The following is a 20,929-nucleotide window of genomic DNA, read 5'->3' as shown; positions in this document are numbered from 1 at the left end:
ACCTTAGCAAGGGTCCTGGATCAATCACCGACCCGATTTGTTAAGATCAAATTAAGGAGTTGTTTGAAGAACAATTTTTGCTTAAAGATTTGAAAGAACTGTTCAAAATCATAATTAGTTTTGACAGTATCACGATTAACTATGTTATTCTGTAATTGCATCATAAATATAGAAATGGAAGTTATACTTTTTCTTAAATTAATTTTGTGCTTCTAAATTCTTTTAGTAAAAATGGATTATCTCTCTTCCTACCACCAAAGCATTCTGCTCCCCTGCCAATGAGCCCTTTTTCTGCACTTACATCAATTTTTTTCCTTCAACTTGTAGGGACCCCGTAATTTCATTAGGCAGAATTCACCCAGACTGTTAAGGGTTAAGTTTGCTATACATGTTACATTGTAGGTTATTATTTTTTGGGGGCAGGGTTTTCTTATATACGATGTTGCTATTTGGGGTTTAATAAAGTGTACATTAGGAGTAATTACACTCGTCGATTTTTGCCGACATTCCTACAATCTTTCTGTGCTTCCAGATGATACCAGCCACCTTTGACCCTATCACCATCCCCATTCCAACGTCATACTTCATGCTGATTCCTCATGCTACAAAACTGTGGTGATATCACGTGTCATGTGTCAGAACATGATTAGACAGAGTTCGGAGCATGCGTAGAAATGACAGAATGATCTAGAAGCTTGTATGGTTAAAACATAGTTGCTGTTTGCTGTTAAATAAAAGTTCTAGTTATGTTCTTCCAGAATGTATGTCTTTATGAGTAACCCACGGCACGTATAAAGAACACAACACCTACAGCACTTCTTCCTCATTCAATCTTCAAATATTCAACTAAATTAAATTTGATGTGCTGTAAATGGTTGATTCATCTCTGCACATTACCTATTATTATTTAATTATTTATGGTTTTATATGCATAATTTACCTATTATTATTTAATTATTTATGGTTTTATATTGCTATATTTCTTCACTATTCTTGGTTGGTGCGACTGTAACAAAACCCAATTTCCCTCTGGATCAATAAAGTATGTCTCTCTGTCTGTCTGTCATCACAGTCGAAGCATTGCCTGTGAATTTGTTCTGTAACCTACAAAAAAGAACAGCAGAGGAGGACAAAGGGCTTAATTAGGAAAGGGAAAAAAGATCATGAAAGAAAGCTGGCAGGGAACATAAAAACTGACTGTAAAAGCTTTTATAGATATGTGGAAGGAAAAAAATTGGTCAAGACAAATGTAGGTCCCTTACAGTCAGAAACAGGTGAATTGAACATAGGGAACAAGAACATGGCAGACCAATTGAATAACTACTTTGGTTCTGTCTTCACTAAGGAGGACATAAATAATCTTCCGGAAATAGTAGGGTACTGAGGGTCTAGTGAGATGGAGGAACTGAGGGAAATACATGTTAGTAGGAAAGTGGTGTTAGGTAAATTGAAGGGATTGAAGACAGATAAATCCCCAGGGCCAGGTGGTCTGCATCCCAGAGTGCTTAAGGAAGTAGCCCAAGAAATAGTGGATGCATTAGTGATAATTTTTCAAAACTCCTTAGATTCTGGATTAGTTCCTGAGGATTGGAGGGTGGCTAATGTAACCCCACTTTTTAAAAAAGGAGGGAGAGAAAAACTGGGGAATTATAGACCGGTTAGTCTGACATCGGTGGTGGGGAAAATGCTAGAGTTGGTTATTAAAGATGTGATAACAGCACATTTGGAAAGAGGTGAAATCATCGGACAAAATCAGCATGGTAAATCATGTCTGACGAATCTTATAGAGTTTTTTGAAGATGTAACTAGTAGAGTGGATAGGGGAGAGCCAGTGGATGTGGTATATTTAGATTTTCAAAAGGCTTTTGACAAGGTCCCACACAGGAGATTAGTGTGCAAACATAAAGCACACGGTATTGGGGGTATGGTATTGATGTGGATAGAGAATTGGTTGGCAGACAGAAAGCAAAGAGTGGGTGTAAAAGGGACCTTTTCAGAATGGCTGGCAGTGACTAGTGGGGTACCACAAGGCTCAGTGCTGGGACCCCAGTTGTTTACAATATATATTAATGATTTAGATGAGGGAATTAAATGCAGCATCTCCAAGTTTGTGAATGACATGAAGCTGGGAGGCGGTGTTAGCAGTGAGGAGGATGCTAAGAGGATGCAGGGTGACTTGGATAGGTTAGGTGAGTGGGCAAATTCATGGCAGATGCAATTTAATGTGGATAAATGTGAGGTTATCCACTTTGGTTGCAAGAACAGGAAAACAGATTATTATCTGAATGGTGGCCGATTAGGAAAAGGAGAGGTGCAACGAGACCTGGGTGTCATTGTATACCAGTCATTGAAGGTGGGCATGCAGGTACAGCAAGCGGTGAAAAAGGCAAATGGTATGTTGGCATTCATAGCAAAAGGATTTGAGTACAGGAGCAGGGAGGTTCTACTGCAGTTGTACAAGGCCTTGGTGAGACCGCACCTAGAGTATTGTGTGCAGTTTTGGTCCCCTAGTCTGAGGAAAGACATTCTTGCCATAGAGGGAGTACAAAGAAGGTTCACCAGATTGATTTCTGGGATGGCAGGGCTTTCATATGAAGAAAGACTGGATCGACTAGGCTTATACTCACTGGAATTTAGAAGATTGAGGGGGGACCTTATTGAAACATATAAAATTCTAAAGGGATTGGACAGGCTAGATGCAGGAAGATTATTTCTGATGTTGGGGAAGTCCAGAACGAGGGGTCACAGTTTAAGGATAAAGGGGAAGCCTTTTAGGACTGAGATGAGGAAAAACTTCTTCACACAGAGAGTGGTGAATCTGTGGGATTCTCTGCCACAGAAAACAGTTGAGGCCGGTTCATTGGCTATATTTAAGAGGAAGTTAGATATGGCCCTTGTGGCTAAAGGGATCAGGGGGTATGGAGAGAAAGCAGGTACAGGGTTCTGAGTTGGATGATCAGCCATGATCATGCTGAATGGCGGTGCAGGCTCGAAGGGCCGAATGGCCTATTCCTGCACCTATTTTCTATGTTTCTATTTATTTTACGCACTTTATTTATGCATAATTCAATTGTAGATTTAATTCTTAGTTTCCCAAGTTATTGTGTGCTTTACACCCTAGTCTGGAGAATCATTGTCTTGTTTGTACGTATATAGTTAAATGACAATAAACTTGACTTGACTTGAAAAATTAAGGTGGTGACCTGCAACTAACGGACTCCTGGATTGGCTTCAATGATGACTGGCTTCATAGCTGTCAACACACTTCTGTGAACAGTTCTGAATGTTATTTGCTTATTTTTATTGTTTACACATTTTGTTTTTCCTCTGGATGTTTGCCAGTCTTTTTTTAAATGGGTTCTGTTGTGTTTCTTTGTTTTGTGGCTGCCTGTAAGGAGATTAATCTCAAGGTTGTATATAGCATACATAATATATGTACTTTGAATTTTGCAAGCAGTTTCTCTTATCAATGGAGCTTGTGTTTGTCCACTCACAGAATCAGCTTAAGCTATCATTTAGTTTAATTATGAACAGGAAGCAGACACCCGACAGAGTTGTAAAGGAGAAATCAAAATGACTTTCTCAATCAGAATACAGTGGAGCCAGAAATAAGAAAAATGTCTGGAGCTAAAAGAGGCAATGTAAGACAATTAGGGGAATGGGAACTATCCTACATCCCCAGCAACTTATGGCAGAAATATCTTTGGAGATTGTCAAGCAAAAGTAACATACAGGCATGTTGTCATTCAGAGTTTGACAAAGCTCTGGTATTGTTTCTAAAAATGTGTTCTGTTTCTTACATAGGTTCCTTGGCTCTGGGAAACAAGACAGTGTTGGTACAGCTATCCCTACCAGGTAGTATCTGCCTTAAACATTTTTATGTCAGATCTGCAGCAACTGTAACAATTAATGATTATATTGTGTGAGATAGTGCATCAATTGGCACACAATATCTTTCTCTGTATTGTCGTGGTTTGCCTGATTTAAGGGTTTTCCACAGCTTTTCTACATTATGTAGGAATGGTAATGGTGGTTGTCTCTCATGTCCAACTATGGCAGGAGACCTGAACAGGATAAGTGGATAAGCTGTTGCACTCTCAACCTCATGGGCCTGGATCCAGTGGTATGATCCAGTGTCACAACGTAGGGTCCTCCTTGGTTGTCTTCTGTGCCTTGCCCTGCCCTTCGTTCTTCTCAGAACATTGCAGAACAGCCTTCCTGGCCATTGGATCTCACTGTAGATCTCATCATCCAGTCTGCAAGAGCTGACTTCACATGCTAGGACAGGCATGTTCTTATCTCTCTGGTCTACGAAGCCCAATGGGTCCCCTCACCTAGTTTAGACAACATGTCGAAGCGGTGTACCAGGGTGAGGCCGTTGTCACATGCAAACAGCTACTTGGAACCATGGGTGAGAGCCGAGTGTCCAGTGGGGCCACAGGTGAGTGAGCTGTCCCAGAATGCCACATCACCAGAGGAGCTACCTCTCCCCGGACACCGTGTATAAAAGAAATTACACAGGTCTTGTTTAAATGTACCAATAGTGACTGGAAACTCATCCCTATTGTCGGTACTAAAAGTGCCATGTACAGTAGTCACAGTGATATACTCTGCTGCCAAAAACAAGTATCCAAAAGGCTGAGGTCCAACAAAACTCTAAAGGTGACAGATAGACAGTGAGTAGATCCCTTGATGCTGTCCAAAAGCTCCAGCACATCCTCTTTCTTAATATCTACATGCTCAAGCTTTTTAATACGCTGCAAGTCATCTCTACAATCAACAAGATCCTTTTCTGTAGTGAATACTGAAGCAAGTTATTCATTAAGTACCTTCGCTATCTCCTCCGGTTCCATACACACTTTTCCACTGTCACACTTGACTGGCCCTGTTCTCTCACGTTTTATCCTCTTGCCCTTCACATACTTGTATGGTCTTCTTTAATCCTGCTCGCCAAGGCCTTCTCATGGCCCCTTCTGGCTCTCCTAATTTAATTCTTAAGCTCATTCCTGCTAGCCTTATAATCTTCTAGATCTCCATCATTCCCTAGTTTTTAAGAACCTTTCAGAAGCTTTTCTTTTCTTCTTGACTAGATTTTCAACAGCCTTTGTACACCACGGTTCCTGTACCCTATCATCCTTTCCCTGTCTCATTGGAACATACCGATGCAGAACTCCACTCAACTATTTGCCACATTTCTGCCATACATTTCCCTGAGAACATCTGTTTACAATTTATGCTTCCAAGTTCCTGCCTGATATCCTCGTATTTCCCCTTACTTCAATTAAACACTTTCCTAACCTGTCTGCTCTTATCCCTGTCCAATGCTATGGTAAAGGAAATAGAATTATGATCACTATCTCCAAAATGCTCTCCCACTGAGAGACCTGATACCTGACCAGGTTCATTTCCCAGTACCAGATCAAGTACAGCCTCTCCTCTTGTAGGCTTATCTACATATTGTGTCAGGAAACCTTCCTGAACACACCTAACAAACTCCACCCCATCTAAACTCCTTGCTCTAGGGAGATGCCAATCAATATTTGGGATATTCTCCCACCACAACAACCCTGTTATTATTACACCTTTCCAGAATATGTCTCCCTATCTGCTCCTCGATGTCCCTGTTACTATTGGGTGGTCTATAAAAAACACCCACTAGAGTTATTGACCCCTTCCTGTTTCTAACTTCTGCCCACAGTGATTTAGTGGATAATTCCTCCATGACTTCCTCCTTTTCTGCAGTCTTGACTCTATTTCTGATCAGTAGTGCCATGCCCCCACCTCTTTTGCCTCCCACCCTGTCCCTTCTGAAACATCTCAAGCCTGGCACTCTTAAGTAACTATTCTTGCCCCTGAGCTATCCAAGTCTCTGTAATGGGCACAACATCATAGCTCCAAGTACTGATCCATGCTCTAAGCTCATCCACTTCATTTGTGGTGTTTCTTGCATTAAAGTAGAGACATCTCAAGATATCAGTCTGAGTACATCCCTCCTCTCTCACCTGCCTATCCTCCCTCTCGCACTAGCTGCCCCTTCCTCCATCTCTTCAGTTCAGTTCCCAACCCCCCAGCAATTCTAGTTTAAACTCTCACCATTAGCCTTAGCAAACCTCCTCGCCAGGATATTGATCCCCCTGGGATTCAAGTGCAACCTGTCCTTTTTGTACAGGTCACATCTGCCTAAAAAGAGGTCCCAAAGATCCAGAAATCTGAATCCCTGCCCCCTGCTCCAATCCATCAGCCACGCATTTATCCTCCACCTCACTCTATTCCTATACTCACTGTCATGTGGCACAGGCAGTAATCCTGAGATTACTACCTTTGAGGTCCTGCTTCTCAACTTCCTTTCTAACTCCCTGCAGTCTGTTTTCAGGACCTCTTCCCTTTTCCTACCTATGTCGTTGGTACCAATATGTATCATGATCTCACATACATATATAAATACATACATACATACATACACAGTGCCTATCAAATATATTCACCCACCCCCCCCCCCCTTCGGAATTTTTCATCATTTATTGTTTTACAACATTGAATCACAGTGGATTTAATCTGATTTTTTGACATTGGTCAACAGAAAAGACTTTTCTGTGTTGAAGTGAAAACAAATTTCTACAAACTGATCTAAATTTATTACAATTATTAAAATTGATCAAAATAATTGATTGTATAATTACTCACCTCCCCTCAAGTCAGTATTTAGTAGATGCACCTTTGGCAGCAATTACAGCCTTGAGTCTGTGTGGATAGGGCTCTATCAGCTTTGCACATCTGGACACTGCAATTTTCCCCATTCCTCTTTACAAAACTGCTCACTCTCTATATTGCATGGGATGGGATTGCATGGGAATTGTGAGTCAACAGCCCTTTACAAGTTCAGCCACAAATTCACAACTGGATTGATGTCTGGACTCTGACTTGGCCACTACAGGACATTAATTTTGTTGTTTTTTAAGCCATTCCTGTGTAGCTTTGGCTTTATGCTTGGGGTCATTGGCTTGCTGGAAAATAAATCTTCTCCCAAGTTGCAGTTCTCTTGCAGACTGCATCAGGTTTTCCTCCAGAATTTCCCTGTATTTTGCTGCATTCATTTTACCCTCTACCTTCACAAGCCTTCCAGGGCCTGCTGCAGTGAAGCATCCCTACAGCATGATGTAGCCACCACCATGCTTCGCAGTAGGGACAGTGGTTTTTGATGATGTTTGGTGTTTGGCTTACACCAATCATAGCATTTAGTTTGATGGACAAAAAGCTCAATTTTGCTTTCATCAGACCATACAATATTCTTCCATCTGACTTCAGAATCTCCTACATGCCTTCTGGCAAACTCTAGCCAAGATTTCACGTGTTTTTTTCAACATGGCTTTCTATTTGCCACTCTCCCGCTAAGCTACAACTGGTGAAGCACCCGGGCAACAATTGTATGCATAGTCTCTCCTATCTTAGTCACTGAAGCTTGTAACTCCTCCAGAGTTGTCATAGGTCTCTAGGTCATTTCCCTCACTAGTCCTCTTCATGCAAAGTCACTCGGTTTTTGAGGATGGCCTGCATTAGGCAGATTTACAGCCGTGCCATATTCTTTCCATTTCTTGATGATTGACTTAACTGTACTCCAATGGATATTGAGAGGCTAGGAAATTTTCTTGTATCCATCTCCTGACTTGTGCTTTTCAATAACCTTTTCATGGAGTTGCTGGAGTGTTCTTTTATCTTTGTGATGTAGTTTTTGCCAGGATACTGACTCAACAGTACTTGGACCTTCCAGATACAGGTGTATTTTTACTACAATCAGTTGAAACGCCTTGACTGTATACAAGGTGATCTCTGTTTAACTAACTATGTGACTTCAAAAACCTGCTGGCTGCATCAGTGATGATTTGGTGTTCATATCAAGGGGGTGAATACTTACGCAATCAGTAATTTTCTATTTTATATTTTTAATGAATTTAGGTCACTTTGTAGAGATCTGTTTTCACTTTGACACGAAAGAGTCTTTTCCTGTTGTCCACTGTCAAAAAGAGGCAAATGAAATCCACTGTGATTCAATGAAAAATTCCAAGGGGGGTGAATACTTTTATTGGCACTGTAGATATATATACACATGCCTAAGACTTTTGCACAGTACTGTATTTCAGAGGTTACTGTAAATGTGCTTGTTGCTGTTGTAATTAGATGACCAAATCTCATTTCATTAGTGCTAATAGGTAATAAAAGAGTCATGTTTCAGCATCAAGGAGGACATGTTGAGATTGAATTGCTGAAAAATATGTTGGATAACTGCCTGGAGGTGAACTGGTATATTGCCTCAGTTTCACTGAGAGATTAACAAAGAGGAAATTATTGCTGCATTCGTGATATAGAGCTGTGTTTAACAAGAATGCCTAATCATGTATGCCCTCCAAAATTACGAAATTGGCAAAAGCCCAGTTTAAAATTGTGTTAGGGTGGCTTATACTCAAAATGACAGTTCACAGTGAGGACAAAATCAATGTGTCACCAGAAAGTCATCACCCCTTGAAGGACACACTTTCAAAAATACACACTGTGGCTGTGATGGAAGAGACACTGCAGGAGAAAGGGAAGAAGAAAGTTCCATAATCCTATGACTGGAATAGTGAGGTCTTAGAACTGACTTATACGCCAGGAGGGATATCTTGCACGCTGAAGGAATGGCTACAGACCCCTAACGATCACATTCAAATGGCTGGGTAGGTAGTGGCTGAAGTGAGAAACCCTACAAAAGTTGCAAACTCCATCAGGTCCATCACAGGCAGCATCCAGCTTCCAGGAAGCCTTCAAAAGATGATGCTTCAAAAGGCAGCTTCCACTATTAAGGAGCCCCATTACCTACGACATGTCCTCTTTCCATTGCTACCTCAGGGAGGAGGTACAGGAGCCTGAAGGCACACACTCAACAATTCAGGAACAGTTTCTTCCCCTCTGCCATCAGATTTCTAAGCACTACCTCACTACTTTTTTCTTTTTTTCTTGCCCTTGTGTTGTATTTCTTATTTAATTTATTTAAATATATTTCTTTTTGTAGTTTATAGTTTTTATTACTATGTATTGCACTGTACTGTTGATGCTAAACAAGCTTCATGACTTATGCCACTAATCTTAAATATGATTCTGATTCTGATATTTTCTGGTTAAGTAGAATATACAGTGTTATATCTTTATTGTGTTTTGTTTGGTATCTGTATGTCATGCTACTCAAGGTAAAAATGGACTTAGATTTGGGTTATAATATGTATTTTAATGTGACCGTATTTTTACTGGAACCTTATATGTTCTGTACTTGCCTTGAGCTGTGAATGACTACTGGTACAGTGTTTGCACTTCAGCCCCAGAGTAACACGGTTTTGTTTGGCTGTATTCACGACTATTCATGTGTTTGCTTGAATGATAATTAAACTTGAACTTCAAAAATTTCAGGATAGAGGGAAAAGAAGGTGAGAGTACATAATGCATTTTTAAAAATCAGGCAAACACAAGGGGACATAGTTTTAAGGTGCTTGGAAATAGGTACGGAGGGGATATCAGGGGTAGGTTTTTCAAACAGAGAGTGGTGGGAATGTGGAATGCACTGCCAACAGCAGTGGTGGAAGCGGGTACAATAGGATCTTTTAAGAGCCTCTTAGATAGGTACATGGAGCTTAGAAGAATAGAGGGCTATCCGCCAGGGATGTTCTAGGCAATTTCTAGGATAGGTTACATGGTCGGCACAATGTTGTGGGCCAAAGGGCCTGCAGTGTGCTGTAAATATATATGTTCAATGTTCTAACTATAAAATAAGTCCTTATCTGTAGATGATAATAAATGGTTTTATTTTTAAATTCCATCAAAGCAAGGTGACCATATCTGGCTTTGAAAAACAAGCAGGAACTTACAGCCTTCTGTTCCAATAAATTTTAGATGCAATATCTGAAACATGTCTGGAGTATGTCCAACTTTGAACAGAACACAAACTATTATATATATATATATCACTTTAATAACTTCTTTGAAAGTTATTTGCAGGTGGAGACAGGTGGGATAAAATGTGTTTGATTGATACAAAAAGATCGATGGGAATTGGAGAAAGGAAAGGACAGTGAGGGATAAAGTTACAAGTTGAGCTTGACTTTATTTTGTGAAGTCATTTAATTTTTGTTAAATGCAAGGCTTCCAGTATTCAGCCTTTCACCTTCCATTGGGAGCAGGAAGGGAATGGGTAATGTTAAATTAGGAAAATCTGAAAAATGGTGCAGCAGGCAATTTTTTTAAATAGTCACTGAATTAACATCAATTTCACTGGGCAACAAAGATTTTGCTTCCTGAATACTTTGGGTGTATCTTATGGATTTTAGGCTGCTGATCTTAAAAATCTCCACGAAATTTCCCAATCACTCACCTTTTGTATGAAATCGTTTTTACTTGTTATTTTAAAATGTCAATTAAAATGTTGCCCTCAATGTAAGCTGAAAAGTGTTCTATCATGACCAGGCATGCCTGACCAGGGAATATATTGCATAGCAGGACAGGTTTTAGAAATGCTTTATAGACTTTGTAGTCCAGAGCAGACAAATGAAGATGCTTTGATGCACAAGCTAGAAATGGAAAACGACACTAATACTAATGCAGATTCTGAACCCTTTGTTGAGTGAGGCTCATCTGATAACTCAGTTTGAGTTAAATGACCTGGTCAGACTTGGGTTTGTCGAAGGCAAAAGCAGAATTACTGGGTGAAGACTGCAAGGATGGAATCTGCTGTCACCATGCACAAACGTTTCTGTGAAGGAGTTTGATATCTGAGACAGATGTTTCCGAAAAAACTGATGCTGAAATTAAGGAAAACACTTTTGTTGGTCAACAAGTCAGGCAGGTGATCAACAACAGGCAATTCTAGTGGGACCGGAGGAAATCACGTGGAAGTCATTCAAGGATGTTGTTGAAAATTTTCTTGACATCTACAGAACATCAAACTGCATGCATCTGGTTGACAACATGCTTCAAGCATACAAGACCATGAAGTGTAATGTGTTACTAAAGATTCATTTTCTGCATTTTCATTTAGACAACTTCCCTGCAAATCTTGGCGCTGTCAGTGACAGGCATGGTGAAAGATTCCACCAAGACGTTGCGGTCATGGAGAAACAGTGTCAGGGCAAATGGAATCCATCAATGCTGGCTGAATATTGTTGGACACTTAAGCGAAAAGCTCAGACACTGAGTACAGATAATAATCATCAAGAAAACATTTTTAGCTCAGTTGAACTATTACAAAGCTTCAGCACCGTTATGCAATTAAACGTATTATATTCAGTAAAAGTTAATTAATTGTTTCTCCAAATTCCTACGTGATACAAGTAGTCTGAGATTATATTTGTGTTCAGCTTCAAGCAGTCCAACATAAACAAAAGCGGTTTTGAGGAAGCAACAGTTTTGAAAACATTTGCTGTCTAGTGTTTTCAGGGCTCCCGTCTGCCAAACACTAACTGACCATATAACAACTGCATGATGCAGTTTCAACTCCAAGCTATAAAGAAACTTTCAAATGTGCAGTTTGAGGGAATTTAGGGTTAGGAACTCAAGAAAGTACCAGCATGAAAGCTACACCAAAACTGTGGCTCTCTCAATTACTCCAGACATATGTGATGTGTTGCTTAGACCTGCGAATGCTCAGAATAACATCTGGTCTTCAAAGTAAAGTTTATTATTAGATTACATACATGTCACCACATACAATCCTGAGATTCTTATTCCTGTAGTCATACTTAGCAATCTATAGAACAGTAACTGTAAACAGGATCAATGAACAACAAACTGTGCAAATGCAAATATAAATAAATAGCAATAGATAATGAGAGCATGAAATAACAAGATAAGAAGTCCATAAAATAAGACCATCAGTTGTGGGAACACCAGAAGAAGCATGAGTGTAGTTATCCCCTTTTGTTCAAGAGTCTGATGGTTGAGGGGTAGTAATTGTTCTTGAACCTGGTGGTATGGGTCCTGAGGCACCTGTACACATGCTCTTTTCTCACTGTACAGCAGCGAGAAAAGAGCATGTTCTGGGTAGTGAGGATCTTTTCAATAGCAATGTTTCATCTAGATATGCTCAATGGTAGGGAGGGCTTTACCCGTGATGTACTGGGGTGAATCCACTGCCTTTTGTAAGATTTTCTGTTCAAAGTATTGGTGTTCCCATACCAGGCCATAATGCAGCCAGCTAGTCACTTCAATAAGTGTACGTGCAATTCCCACCAACCTCCTCACTATACCTCTGTTATCGGTACATGATTGCACAAAGCAGCGCACTTAACAGGCAAAGCCAGCTTCTCCCTCCCATCATCTGCCAATGTACTCTCAGCTGATGCCCATGAGAACTCTGCCAAAGGTCTTTCCACATCCATCAAGGTGAACTGGGACTTACCGCAGATGTGAGTGATAATAAAGATGGAGGAAGAACTTCAAAACAGTGGGTGCAGTGGCACCAAATGTGCACCTCCCCTTTTACATAATCTATCGTGCAGTCCTCCCTCAGCATTTCTTACTAGCCATGACCACTGGCCATTCTGTCATTCATCATGGACAACTACACAACTAAAGTTCTGATACCTATTATAGGTGGTAGATGTCCGATCTGCCAGGTTTTCTTTGATATTATTGATTTTCTGAGGCATACAAAACCTTCTTGTGTCCAGTGGTGCTTCAAGAGGGCTGGACTCGGCACACATTGACTTTAGTGTCCCAGACAACCTCGACCCACTGCAAACAGTCTCCTTGGCTCCACTCTCAGCTTGAAGCATCAGATCAGAAAAGGAACCTACGTTCAACAATTAGTTATTAACTACAGCTCAGCCTTCAGCACCACCAATCTTCTAGACCAGGTGTAGGAGCCATGCATCTGTTCTCTATCTGTATTCTGTGTTACACTTTTATTATGGTGACAGGTCACAAGAGTGGGAGCGCGGTAATAGTGAAAGGAATAAGTTATGTATTCTAATCACAAACAAGAGATAATCTACAGATACTGGAAATCCAAGCAACACACACAGAATGCTAGAGGAACTCAGCAGGCCAAGCAGCATCTATGGAAAAAAAGTACCATCAACGTTTTGGACTGAGACCCTTTGGTGGGACTGGAGGAAAAAAAGCTGAGGAGTAGATTTAAAAGGTGGGGGGAGGGGAGAGAGAACCACCAGGTGACAGGTGAAACTGGAAGGGTGAGGGGTGAAGTAAAGAGCTGGGAAGTTGATTGGTGAAAGAGATACTGGGCTGGATAGGAGAGGACAGAAGTCCATGAAAGAAAGGAGAGGAGGAGCACCAGAGGGAGGCGATGAGCAGGCAAAGAGATAAGGTGAGAGAGGGAAAAGGGGATGGGGATTATGTTGGGGCAGTTTTTAGTCAGAGAGGCCAACGGATGTCGTATCTTTTGATGACCACCTTAGTAACACTTAATTATGCTTAGCTTACACTTGTGTGTGCTTAAGTTTCATCACTTCAAGGTTGTATGTTTGCTGATTACTAATAAAGAATTGAATAAAGAATATGACTTTTGGAGCAGTCATTGGAGCTGGTGGTGTGTCATACAAATATAACTAATCGGTAGGGTCACAGGCCAGTGGCAATGTTTTGGTTTTGCCGTGACTGTACTCTGCAGCTGGTTCCCTAACTCCCTGACCCACACACCACAATGGGTAATGGTAAGCAGCAGCACCTCCACCATGAACACTCTGCCCCATGAGGGAGTATATTCCGCCCCATACTCTGCACTTTCTACACTCTTGACCACACGACCAGCTTCTGTTCCAATTCCATAAGACACAGGAGCAGGATTAGGCAATTTGGCTCTCGAGTCAGCTCCACCATTCAATCATGGCTGATCTTTTTCTCCGTCCTCAAGCCCATTGCCCAGCCTTCTCCCCGTAACCTTTTATTTTGTGTCCAATCAAGAACCTATCAATCTCTGCCTTATATACACCCAACGGCCTGGTCTCCACAGCTGCCTGTGGTAACAAGTTCCACAAATCCTCCACCATCTATCTAAAGAAATTTCTCCACATCTCTATTTCAAATGGACGTCTCACTATCCTGAGGCTGTGCCCTCTTTCCTGGACTCCACTGCCATGGAAAATATCCTTTCTACATCTACTCTGTCTAGGCCTTTAAACATTTGAAAGGTTTCAATGAGATCCCTCCTCATCCTTCTCAATTCTAGTGAGTACAGACGCAAAGCTATCAAATGTTCCTCGTATGATAACCCTTTCATTCCTGGAATCATCCATGTAAATAGCCTCTAGACCCTCTCCAAAGCCAGCATAACTTTACTCAAATGAGAAGCCCAAAACTGTTCACTGATCCTCAAGGTGAGGCTGCACCAGAGCCTTATAAAGCCTCAGCATCACATCCCTGCTCTTGAAATGAATGCTAGCATTGCATTTGCCTTCCTCACCGCCAACTCTACCTACCAGTTAACCTTTAGTGTGTTCTACACAAGGACTCCCAAGTCCCTTTGCACCTCAGACTTTTGGATTTTCTCCTTGTTTAGAAAATAGTCTACATATTGACTTCTACTACCAAAGTGTATTTCATTTGCCCATTATCCTAATCTGTCTAAGTCCTTCTGCATCCTACCTGTTTCATCAACACTACCTGCCCCTCCATCAATCTTCGTATCTTCTGCAAACTTGGCAACAGAGCCACTAATACAATCATCTAAATCATTAATATACAGCATTAGAAGAAGGTGTCCCAATACCAACCCTTGAAGAACACCACTAGTCACTGGCAGCCAATCAGACAAGGATCTTTTTATTCCCATTTGCTGCCTCCCTCCAGTCAGCCAATACTCTAATCATGTTAGTGACTTTCCTGCAACACAGTGGGCTCTTAACTTGGTGAGCAGCCTCATGTGTGGCATCTTGTCAAAAGCCTTCTAAAAGCCCAAATATACAATATCCACTGCATCCTCTTTATGGATCTTACTGGTAATCTCCTCAAAGAATTCCAACAGGTTTGTCAGGCAAGATTTTCCATTAAGGAACCCACACTGACTTTAACCTATCTTTTCCTGTGTCACCAAGTACTCCATAAGCTGATCCTTAACGATTGACTCCAACATCTTCCCAACCACAGAGGTCAGGCTAACTGGTCTATAATTTCCTTTCTGTTGCCTTTCTCCTTTTCTAAAGAGTGGAGGCACATTTGTAATTTTCCAGTCCTCTGGTACCATGGCAGAGTCCAATGAATTTTGAAAGACAATTGCTAATACCTCCACAATCTCTACCGCTACACCTTCCAGAACCCTCGGGTGCAGTTCATCTGACTCTGAGGTCTTTCAGTCTTCTGAGCACCTTCTCCCTTGTAATAGTAACTGCACTCACTTCTCTTCCTTCACACACTACAACATCTAACACACTGCTAGTGTCTTCCACAGTGAAGACTGATGCAAAATACTCATTTAATTCATCTATCATCTCCATGTCCCCTGTTATTATTTCTCCGGCCTCATTTTCTAGTGGTCCTATATCCACTCTCATCTCTCTTTTATATTTTACATACTTGGAAAAAGCTTTTACTATCCACTTTAATATTGTTGGCTAGCTTGCTTTCATATTTCATCTTTTCCCTTCTAATGATTCTTTAGTTGCTCTCTGTAGGTTTTTAAAAGCTTCCCAATCCTCTATGTTCCCACTAATTTTTGCTTTGTTGAATGTCCTCTTTTTGGATTTTACATTAGCTTTGACTTCCCTTGTTGTACTATTTTGTCATTTGAGTATTTCTTTGTTTTTGGAATACATCTGTCCTGCCTCTTCCTCATTTTTCCCAGAAACTCACACCATCGCTGCTCTGCTGTCCTCCCTGTCAGCAGCTCCTTCCAATTTATGTTTGCCAACTCCTCTCTCATACCACTGTAATTTCCCTTACTCCACTGAAATACTGCTACATCAGACTTCACTGTCTCCCTATCAAATTTCAAGTTGAACTCAATCATATTGTGATCACTGGTTCCTAAGGGTTCTTTTATCTTAAGCTCCCTAATCGCCTCCGGTTCATTACATAACACCCAATCCAGTACAGCTGATCCCCCAGTAGGCTCAATGACAAACTGCTCTAAAATGCCGTCTCTTAGGCATTCAACAACCTCACTCTCTTGAGACCCATTACCAACCTGTTTTTCCCCAATTGATCTGCATGTTGAAATCTCCCATGACTATCATAACATTGCCCTTTTGACATGCCCTTTTCTATTTCCCATGTAATCTGTGGTCTACATCCCAACTACCATAGGGAGGCCTATATTTAAGTGTCGTCTGGGTCCTTTTACCCTTGCAGTTTCTTAACTCAAACTACAAGGATTCCACATTTTCTGATTCTGTGTCATATCTTTCCCCTGATTCGATGCCATTCTTTACCAGCAGAGCCACACCATCCCCTCAGCCTCCCTTCCTATCCCTCAGAATCAATACATAACCTTGAACTTTCAGCTCCCAACTACATTCATCCTTCAGCCATGATTCGGTGATGGCCACTTCATACCTGACAATCTGTAATAGTGCAACAAGACCACCCACCTTATTTGTTATACTCTGTGCATTGAGACATAACACTTTGAATACTGTATTTGCCATCCTTTTTGATTCTGCATCCCTAGTGCACTGATACTCACCCCGTTGGCCGCAATTTTGTCCTATCGTCTGCCTGTCTTCCTGGCAGTTTGATTGCACGCTATCTTTCCTTTTTTTACCATCTGTTCTTTCCCAAGTCCCTTCACTCGGGTTCCTACTCCCCTACCAAATTAGTTTAAACCCTCCCAACAGCTCTAACAAACCAGCCCGTGAGAATATTGGTCCCCATCGAGTTCAGGTGCAACCCGTCACTTTTGTACAGGTCATACATTCCCCGAAGTAGGTCCCAATGATCCAAGAAGTTGAAGCCCTGCCCTCAGCACCAGCTTCTCAGCCACGCATTAATCTGACAAATCATCCTGTTTCTACCCTCACTGGCACATGGCACAGGTAGCAATCCAGAAATTACTACCCTGCTGCTCAGTTTTCTACCTAGCTCTCTAAATTCTCTCCTTAGGACCTCATTGCTTTTTCTTCTTATGTCATTGCTATCAATATGTACCAGGACATCTGCCTGCTCTCCCTCCCTCTCTAAAATGTTGTGGATGTGATCCAAGACATCCCTGACGCTGGCAACATACCATCCGGGTGTCCCGTTCATGCCCACAGAATCTCCTTTCTGTTCCCCTGACTACTGAGTCCCCAATCACAACCATTTCCCTTTTCTCCCTCTTCCCCTTCTGCACCACAGATCCATGTTCAGTGCCTGTAACCCAGTCTCTGTGGCATTCCCCGGGAGGTCATTCCCCACAACAGTTTCCAAAACAGTAATCTTGTTATAGAGGGGAATGGCCACAGGGGTGCTCTGCACTCACTGCCTATTTCCATTTCTCCTGACAGTCACCCAGCAAATCTGCAACTTTAAAGTGACTACTTCCCTGTAACTCTGATTGATCATCTCCTCACTCTCCCGTACAAGCCAAAGGTCATCCAGCTGCTGCTGCAGATCCCTAACACGGTCTTCAAGGAGCTCCAGCCGGATGCACTTCACGCAGATCTAGTTCCCTGGGAGACTCTGGGCTTCCAACATCTGGCATGAAGAACACACAACAGTCTCTTACTACACTAGGTACAGTAAGAGAGAGAAAAAAGAGAAGCTTAGTAGTAACTTACCTAGAGCCAGCACCTCTCGTCAGCCAAAGCCTCCTTTGTGAGCCAAGGCCTGAGACTCCTACTCTCACCACTAGCCTACTCCCAACAATTGCCACCCCACTTGTCCCTTCTGAACTTTTAATTAATTCACTGTGCTCTGCTCCCACCACTGATGGGCCTCTGGAATACCCAAAAGCCCACAAAGCTCTCCTTTTAAGCAAGTGTTGCCGACCTGCGAGAGACCACATTGCTGTACTCTGCTCCTGCCGTTAATTGGGCCTCCATCTACAAGTTTACTGATGGTCTCAACTGACAACGAGTTGGAGTACAGGAAGGAGAGCCTAGTGATATGTTGTCACGACAACAACCTTTCTCTCAATGTCAGCTAAACAAAAGGGCTGGTCATTGACTTCAGGAAGGGTGTGGTGCTTATGCTCCTGTTTACATCAACAGCATTGAGGTTGAGAGGGGTGAAAGTTTTAAGAGTAAACATCACCAGTAGCCCATCCAACCACGTTAACGCTATAGACAAAAAAGCTCACCTGTGCCGCTATTTCTTCAGGAGCTAAAGAAATTTGGCATGTCTCCATCAACTGTTATAAATTTTTATTAATGCACCATGGAGAGCATTGTATCTGGATGCATAATGGCCCAGTGTGGCAGCTGCTCTGCCTGTGAGCACAAGAAACTGCAGAGACAACTCTGCACCCCACGGAAACCAGCCTTCCCTCCACGGATTATACTTCCCACTGCCTCAGGAAGGCAGCCAGCACAATCAGAGATCCCATCCACCCCAGTCATTCTCTCTTTTCTCCCTCCCTTGGGCAGAAGATGCAAAAGTATGAAAGCACATACCACCCAGGTTTGAGAATAGCTTTTATCCAGCTGTATAAGACTATTGAAAATGTCCCTATTATGAGAAGATGGACTCTTGTCCTCATAATCTACCTCGTTGTTACTTTATGCCTCAGAGCCTACCTGCACTGGTCTTTCTCTGTATTGTAACACTTTATTCTGTAGTCAGGTATTGTTTTAACTTGTACTACCTCAATGTGCCATTGTAATGAATTGATCTGGACAGATAGTATGCAAGACGAGTTTTCCACTGTACCTTGTTACTTGTAACAATAATAAATCAATTTACTTCAAAAAATCAAATTATCAATTTTAAAATATATAAAGGATTAAGCACTAAAATTAATAAATCACACAAAGCAAAAACACTTTTAAACAATTAAGAACATTAGTGCAATTGCAAGTAATTTAAAAATATTAATTCACCTTGTTCTTACTTTTTGTGCTTTTGGCTGTCGATGCAAGTTTCTTTTCTAGTGAGTGGTCGTCACAACTGAAGAATCCAATATCTGTGCTCCAGAAGTCTGAAGTTAGATCTCTGGCTGCAAAGTTTGCGGCATTCTCAGTTGTTCTTGATTAAGCCAGGGTGTGAAAGGTTATGGGGAGAAGGCAGGAAAATGGGGTTGAAACAGATAATGGATCAGTCATGGTGAAATGGGGGAGCAGACTCGATGGGCCAAATGGCCTAACTCTTCTCCTATGTGTTTTGGTCTGATGCATGGGAACCCAGAGCTTGCTTGTGTTTGCAGTGGGGAAATATTGGCTGTTAACTATACAAACATGCAGATATACCAGTTTGTACCATTATTTACAGTAAATGACCGCATCACTACCAAGAGGCAATGTATTTAATGCTTTTCCTTTTTCAACAGCCCCTCCCGTCTGATCTTCACTACTATTACATCATGGAGTTGGCATTCTACTGGTCTTTAATGTTCTCTCAGTTTACTGATATCAAAAGGAAGGTAAGGATGTTGCACATGGCAAAGGTTTGTGTTAAATCCTCATTATACATCAATCCATGTATCATTAATTATATACAAATGCATGTAACATTACTTAAAGTGCCATCAAGTTATAGAAAAGCACAAGAAAGAACCAGACCCTTTGGCCCATCTAATCCATACCAAGTCATTTAAGCTGCCAGCTTCCATTGACCTGCACCACGACCACAGCCCTCCACACCCCTACTATCCATGTACCTGTTCAAACTTCTCCCACATATTGAAATTGAGCTTGTGTGCTCCATTTGCTCTGGCACATTGTTCCGCACCCTCACGACCATGATCTCTCGTTGCATTCCCACCCAACCTCAGTGGAAAAGCCTGCTTGCATTTACCCGAACTATACCCCTCATATTTTGTACAGCTCTATCAAATCTCCTCTCAGTCTGCTACATTCCAAGGTATAAAGTCCAAACCTATTCAATCTTTCCTTATAACTCAGATCCTCCAGATCAGACAATATCCTTGTATATTTAGTCAGAAGTTAAGAAAATCCCAATGAATACATCTTGTAAGAAGCCGTACTTACATTTATCCACAGTCTTATTGCATTTTTTGATTATCTTTCCATGCTTTTACCCCATTGTGGATAACCCTTTCTCACTTGGGGGACATTTAACTATCAAGCTGATGAAGTAGAAATGTTTAATGGTGTTACAAGATTAACTTTGCTTATTGCACATAATGAAGGCTTTTTAAGGGTGATCTGGACCAAATATTGCTTTTGGTGGGATACATATGAAAATGGAATTAGAATTATAGAGTCATTGGAAACCTACAGCACAGAAATAGGCTCTTTGGCCCATCCAGTCCATACAAACCATTTAACTTGCCTAGTCCTATCGATCTGCACCCAGACCATAGTGTTCCATATCCCTACCATCCATGTACCTATCCAAATTATTGCTCAATGTCATTTTTAACAAGGGCTCTCAATAGAATCCAATGGTTCAACCCTCTTTAGACTGACAACACAAACAACGCTTGGAGAATCAACCCAATCTTGCAGATGATGGCAGCTATACTGCAATCTGTTCTCAGCTTGATCTAAACATCAACACAGCTTGCAATGCAAAAGCATCTTTTGGATTCCAGTAGAATTAGCTATTGGGTATGAAGTTGTAATAAAGGTTATGTGGAAATGAAGAATGAAATTATCCTTGGTAAACTCTGAATATTATTCGTCAGTGAGGCAGAACTATGTTTTATCTGACTGGACTATCATGTCCAGCAAATCATTTAGGAATCGAGTGTGATATCAAATGGTCAAACAAGATATGAATGTTTTAGATTGTCAAGCAAGATTTTGAAGTGTTTATGTCACAGACATCCAACTTATTAAATAAATAATGATTCTGCACA

The 20,929-nt window shown here is 41.3% G+C and overlaps 1 protein-coding gene across 2 annotated transcripts in view; it reads left to right on the top strand.

Annotated features, from left to right (window-relative positions):
• Positions 1–20,929, top strand: part of cers6 (ceramide synthase 6) — a 282,104-nt gene that overhangs the window by 196,830 nt on the left and 64,345 nt on the right. For both annotated transcript variants that reach the window (XM_059966394.1, XM_059966393.1), the window contains exons 5-6: positions 3,805–3,855; positions 19,436–19,528. In XM_059966394.1, the coding sequence (XP_059822377.1) occupies positions 3,805–3,855; positions 19,436–19,528 (144 nt within the window). The remainder of the gene's footprint in view (positions 1–3,804; positions 3,856–19,435; positions 19,529–20,929) is intronic.

Source organism: Hypanus sabinus, chromosome 4 (genome assembly GCF_030144855.1).
Source record: "Hypanus sabinus isolate sHypSab1 chromosome 4, sHypSab1.hap1, whole genome shotgun sequence".
Classification (NCBI taxonomy): domain Eukaryota; kingdom Metazoa; phylum Chordata; class Chondrichthyes; order Myliobatiformes; family Dasyatidae; genus Hypanus; species Hypanus sabinus.
The sequence above is the reverse complement of the archived record's forward strand: the minus strand, read 5'-3'. Positions and strand labels throughout refer to the sequence as shown.